General features: G+C 43.5%; 1 protein-coding gene across 1 annotated transcript; it reads right to left on the reverse strand.

Moving 5' to 3' along the window:
* Positions 1-3,333: 3,333 nt before the first annotated feature.
* On the reverse strand, positions 3,334-5,408 carry igbp1 (immunoglobulin (CD79A) binding protein 1). The gene is made up of 3 exons (XM_033974545.2): positions 4,926-5,408; positions 4,434-4,757; positions 3,334-3,680 (listed from the first exon to the last, which is right to left on the reverse strand). Exons 1-3 carry the CDS (start codon positions 5,361-5,363, stop codon positions 3,408-3,410), a joined length of 1,035 nt encoding a protein of 344 aa, XP_033830436.1. The 5' UTR covers positions 5,364-5,408; the 3' UTR covers positions 3,334-3,407.
* Positions 5,409-6,738: the final 1,330 nt, after the last annotated feature.

Here is a 6,738-nt window from a genome sequence, read left to right on the forward strand (position 1 = left end):
CCAACATCTCAACTTGTAATATTTGAGTTTTTCCAAATGATGACGCTATAAATGTAATTGGTTTATTACTTCCGGGGTCAAAAGTCCCCGCCCACCTTTTGAGACTGGGCTCGTTCATTCATTCATTCGACTAGTTTATCCGGACAGTAACATTTTGTCAACTCCAGTAATTAATGAGTCCATATTACGCCATTTTCTAATTTCATCAAAAACATACGAGGAGTATAACGGTCAGTTAAATAAAATAAACTACGAGCTACGAGAATAAAGTGGTAGCATTTTGACATTAAAGACGTCATTTTAGAGAATAAAGTCATAGTACTACGAGAATAAAATCGTACTTTTATGAGAGTATAGGCTGCTGTGCGTGAATGAGTGACCAGTGCGTTATGAAGAATTTGGAGCATTTTGTTCAGATATAGCAATTTCTTCCAAATCTGTTTGGTTCCTCCAACTAAAGAAACTCAAATGAACTCGGTGTCCCTTAAAAGTACTTAGACTGATGATAGTGTGGTGATGGTGGGATAAAAGACACAGTAGTTCATCATGCATAAAACCCAGTTCAAAATTTATCTGAATAAAATGCTCCAAATTCTCCATAAAACACAACACACTGGTCACTCATTCACACACAGCAGCCTATACTCTCATAAAAATACGACTTTATTCTCATAATATTACGACTATAATGTCAAAATGCTATGACTTTATTCTCATAGTGCCTGCATAATTTATTTTATTTAAATGACCCTTATACTCCATCGTACCTACAGAAAGTGCTTCACTGTGTTTTTAAAATCCATACACCTTCACTAGAATAATTTACACAATTTGCAGCCCTAGAATTTCCAGTTTCTACAGAATTAAAGGTTAAAGGTAGCTCTTAACTTGAAAACTACCACTTCATGAAAAAATACAACTCCAGGTATGTTTCTGAGAAGATAACAGATAAATATATGACCGTTAATATGACCTTTAATGTCAATAACCTGCACTTTTTCAGCAAATCTGGCACATGGATCAATACATGAGCACAGCGCAGAAGGGCATCGGCAAAGATACCAGGGGAGCCAAACACCAGCTCCTGGTAGAATAGTCGCCCGAGACTGCAGAACCCGTAAGACCAACCTGTGCACTGCCTGGATTGATTACAAGAAAGCCTATGACTCAATGCCACATGCATGGATCGCTGACTGCCTGGAGCTGTACAACATCAACAGGACTCTAAGAGCCTTTATTGCAAACTCAATGAGGTTGTGAAAAACATCCCTTGAGGCCAATGGCAAGCCACTTGCACAAGTGACCATCAAGTGGGGCATATATCAAGGAAATGCACTGTCCCCACTGCTATTCTGCATAAGTCTGAACCCCCCCCAGCCAAATCATCAACAACACCATCAGTCACCTCCTCTACATGGATGACATCAAGATGTACGCTAAGAATGAGCGAGACATCGACTCATTGATCCACACCACCAGGATCTACAGCACAGACACTGGAATATCATTCGAGCTTGAGAAGTGTAGCCAGATGGTGACAAAGAGAGGGAAGGTAGTCCACTACAGAAGGGGTCCCACTCCCAGAAGGGACAATAGCAGACATTGAGGACAGTTACAAGTACCTTGGTATCCCACAAGCCAATGGCAACCTTGAAGAGGAAACAAGGAAAGCAGCCACGGCCAAATACCTCAGACGAGTAAAGCAAGTCCTAAGGAGTCAGCTCAATGGGAAGAACAAGACCCAGGCAATAAACAGCTACACCCTGCCAGTAATCAGATACCCAGTAGGAATCATACGCTGGCCAAAGGAGGAGATACAGACCATAGATATTAAGACCTGGAAGCACCCTGAGACTGTACGCGAGCTGTAAGGAAGGAGGCCGAGGACTAGTGAGTGTGAGAGCTGCAGTCCAGGATGAAACATCCAAGATCCATAAGTACATCAAGGAAGAGGCCCCAACAGATGTCATGCTCAGCGAAAGTCTCAGACAGTGGAGCACAGAGGAAGAGGTGCTGGAGGAACCATCATGGAAGGACAAGTCCTGGGCATAGTGTACAGAAACATCTGTGCAGAGTACGGACTGGAAACCCTGAGGTCAAGGTGGGAAACACCTCCAAAGGTAGAGGACAATGATCGAGTTAAGATCCTGTGGGACTTCCAGATACAGACTGACAGAATGGTGATGGCGAACCAACCGGACATTGTGGTGGTGGATAAACAACAGAGCAAAGCCGTTGTGGTGGACATCGCAGTACCAAGTGATGGGAACATCAGGAAAAAGGACATGAGAAACTAGAGAAATACCAGGGGCTCAAAGAAGAAAAGTCCAGAAAAGTGCAGTACTAGGAACAGCAAAGATACTGCGTAGAACCCTCAAGCTCCCAGGCCTCTGGTAGAGGTCGTGAGCATGGAAAAGAGGGGATGAGAGACCACCTGTGGAGGGTGAGGAGATTATTTTTATATATATATATATATATATATATATATATATATATATACCTATAAAAAGGGCCTGGTAGAAAGCATGTCCCCGTTTGCAAATCAAATCCATTTTTTGGTTGATAATTACCATTATTATCATGGTTGATTAATACAAAATGCAACACAACAAGCCTTACAAGCAATCATGACCATCACACATGCTGGTCAGGCAAAATGCCATCCTGTGTTGTGATACATTTAAAAGTGCACTAGGAAACCTTTCTTGCCTGGGATCTAGAATACACACTTCTTCCATACTTTACAAAGATGTGACTGGTCACCGGTGAATCTCTGTTTTCAGATATGTGGGTGGATTAGCCATTCTGGGACATGCATGGTCTGTCAGTATTAGGCAAAAAAAAAAATCACAGGAGACTGAAAAACATGGCAGATTTCAGCCAGGAACACTGTTAATCTGTGGTGAGAGAAATGTGATTTTATTTGTAAATTATGGGTGGCCAATGAGGTCCATTGTTTCACATGTCACTGAAAAGAGCTTATGGCCGAGTTTGAGACACAACAAAGGGTGTGGAGACCAGACTGATATCCCTCTGTATAAAAAAAAATAAAAATATCATTCTGGATTTGCCAGGCAAAAACTTTTCACATTTCCTGCAAGTTCCATCAGAAAGGTTGCTTCTTCAAATCAAAACTAAACAATTATAAATTAGATTTACAAAGTGACTTCTTTATAACACAGTTTGATATTTAACCCCAAGTCACACATAGGACTGTGCATAGCTTCCAAAAAAAAATGCTGGGTGTAAATTCTAGGAATGGGCAAAATCTAGCAGTTGTCTTCAGCGCTCACTACACCAATCCTATTCTGAAATGTAATAGAAGAGGTGGGGATTTTGTCAAACCTTTAATAAAATTACCCCAGTAAATACAAGAACGCTTGGTTTTGTTCAGTGTTTTTCTTTGTTCAGCCCATGTTGTGGCGGTTTCCGTAGCCTCTTCGGTGAGTGTCTTTATAATCGTCCCAACTGCGGGCTTTCTGTAGACTCTCCTGGTCGTCTGTTTCAATCTGCTTCTCCTTCTGCTCCTCCTGAACCTCCACTGTGTCCCTGTCCTCCTCCATAGCCACTTTACGTGGGATTCCCTGGTCAGGCAGGACATGGTGGCTCTGGTGCTGTGAGTACCACTCATCTACAGTCATGGTGGGCAGACTGGGATAACCCGCCCCGAACACCTGGGCCTGTCAACACACAAAGCATTCAGCAAAGCACAGCTTTGTCTGATCACATTAACATGGACTACACCATAGTGTAGCTTTGTTAGAATTCAAAATATCTTTCATTAGACCTTTTTATTTAGGAGAATACATAGATAAATCTAGATTAGTGTTAGAGGGTTAGCTTCTGAATAAATACTGTATTTGGTTAATTTACAAAGGGACTTTATTGGGGGCATTCTGAATACCTCACATGTGATTAGTTCATTCTGAATTATGGTTAATATTATTTTGAAGTAAGGTTACTCTTGCTTGAGTACAATTTTTGGCTACTCTACCCACTTCTGCTTGAGAGATTATATCTCAACTATAAAAATGCTTTGTAAAAGGCCTAAAATATACCAGTACCTGTGTCATTAAAAGAGCCTTTAACAGACTGTGACTGTTTTTTGTTGGTTGTTCTATGAAGCCATGAATTGGCACAACACAGGCTCAGTAATCTGCTAATATACAAGCCTGCCTGCCTGCATGTCTGCCTGCATGTCTGCCTGCCTGCCTGCCTGCCTGTCCTCACTTCTACCGCAACGGGTGTGCGTCACAGACAAAGTGCTTTCTGCCCAGTGTTATCACATTATTGAGGCTTTATATGGCCAAATGGGGAGTACGGTTTAGCTCTGGCCTATCCCTTCATTCGGTTGTCACAGCGATATCCATGTCCCTAAGTGCACAATTAAGTACCACCTTAACCTTATCTGCTATGGTTACACAGGCTCTAACCTGGACTGCGTCTTTGGTGAGGATAAAGGGCCTCATGGGTGGTCGGCTGGGTGGGGGCGGGCGCGGGCTCTTCAGGGCACCCATGTTCTTGAGGATGGGCAGCTCCTGGTCAATGCTCTCCACCTCCTCCAGGCTCTGGCTGATCCACCTGCGCAGGTGAAGCAGGTAGAACTGACGGCTGGTCTCCTCATCTGCCTTCCCGCTCTCCACAGCCTTCTTTACTGCCTCCAGCTGAGCCTCCACCTCCTTCTTCTGACGATAGCGCTCAATCTTGGCCTGTCTCTGTGCTGCCATGGCCACAAGGTTAGGCTGGCCCAGTCCAGACTACAAAATACAAAGACTTGTTTTAGTAGCTCAAGTATGAACGTGTTAATACCCTGACATTTCTTGCTTGTACCTTCGCATAAATAAACGTTGAGATCATAGCGTTAACACAAGTTAAAAACATAATCAGTATTAGCCCAGAACATCTTATCGCAGCGATGGGCTTACCGCTTCAGACTCCCCAAAACACTTGGGTATGTTGAATTGGGATACGTTGTAGTTTTTGCACCTCTGCAGGTAGTCCACAAAATAATTTCTAGCGGTTTGTAGTATCTCCAGGCGGCGCTCCCGGCTCGTCTGCTTCAGGGTCAGTGCTCCCAGCAGCGCAGGGAGCAGCAGGTACTTGAGCTCAGAGGTGCACACTTCCTCCAGCTCCTCGTTACGGCTGAAAAGCTCGAGCTGCGCCACTCTCCTGGAGGCGGTCTCCAGGCCGCGAATGGCCCGCTGCACTCGGTCCTGAATCCCGTGACTGGACAGAGGGTCCTGTGTGCTGTCCAGCTCGTCCAGCGCGCTCCAGCCGCGCTCAAACAGCTCGGACAACTTCAGAGAGTCCTGCTCGGCCCTGGAGGCCTGTAGAGACTCTGCACTCGCCTCACAGTCCGCCATCTTCAACGCATTCTGTTCCTCCTTCTTCTTCTTCTTCTTCTTCTTTTTGTTGTTTTACGGTGGTTGGCAACCATTGTATATGAGCATTACCGCCACCTACTGTTCCGGAGTATGGGACAGAATAGGCTCACAATCTGATGCAAAAGTAAATTTAAAAAAAATAAAAAATAAATAAAATAAAAAATAAAATAATCTATTTCAAGATCCTATAATAAACACTGGTCTCCTTTAAAAAGGCTACCACAGCCCAGAACACTCCTCAGTGAAAATGCTTGATGTCCCTGTTTTTCCAGCCTCTCCTTCAGTGATTCCCGTTCTACATTGTACCCCCTACACCTTAAAAATACATGCTCCACCATCTCTTCCTCTTCTTGACACACCTCACACAGCCCAGTCCCGTGCTTCCCTATCATGTGTAATGTCCCGTTAAGCGTACAATGTCCCAGCCTCAGTCTTGTGATCACCATTTCATCCCTCCTGCACCCCCTTTGCACACTGAGCCCTGTCACCTCTTTTTTAATTTGATACAGATGTCTGCCCTTAACTCCAGTATCCCAATGCCTCTGCCACTCTTTAGTGATCTGTCTCCAGATCAGACTCTTTGCCTCCAATTTGCTGCACTTGATAGTCATCTCAATACTCATTTTGTTTAGGGATCCTTTAGCCAGTTTATCTACTTTTTCATTTCCCCCAATACCTACGTGAGCTGGCACCCATAAAAACTTAACAAAACATCCACAATGATTAAGTCTGGTTATACACATCAATATATCAAACAATATGTCTGGTCTAGTATTTGACTGAAGAGACTGATACTAGAAAGAACTGAAGAGGAGTCAGAGCACACTAGCACCTGTTTCACCTTCGCCATCTCTACCCACTTTAGTGCCACCAACACAGCAACCATCTCCACAGTGTAAACTCCCAGGGCATCTGAGGTCCGCCTGGTAATCCCAATGTTTTTGGAAGGGACAGCTACTCCAAAGCCTGTCACATCTGTATCTGGGTTTTTTGTTCCATCAGTGAATATTTGGGTAAAGCTATTGTACTCCTGGATGTGAAAGTGAAATGCTGCAACAAGATCAACTTTCCCTTTTGTCTAGCTCTTCAGGTCAAGAAGGCACCAATCAACAACCGGGGGTTTCCCACCTTTCCAAAATGATCCCTCTGGCATTTTCCGTATTCCCAGCAGTCTAAAAGCACTTCCTTGGTAGAGTGAGATTCACCATGACTCCTGAGATGAATCCAGTAGTTAGCAGATATTTGCTTCCTCCTCAGGTCAAGAGGCATCTATAAATAATAATAATAATACTTTTTTTTTTTTTTAAATAACTTTTTAAAGATACTTTGATTTTAAATTTCATAAATATACCTA

Source organism: Periophthalmus magnuspinnatus, chromosome 10, assembly GCF_009829125.3.
Source record: "Periophthalmus magnuspinnatus isolate fPerMag1 chromosome 10, fPerMag1.2.pri, whole genome shotgun sequence".
Classification (NCBI taxonomy): Eukaryota; Metazoa; Chordata; class Actinopteri; order Gobiiformes; family Gobiidae; genus Periophthalmus; species Periophthalmus magnuspinnatus.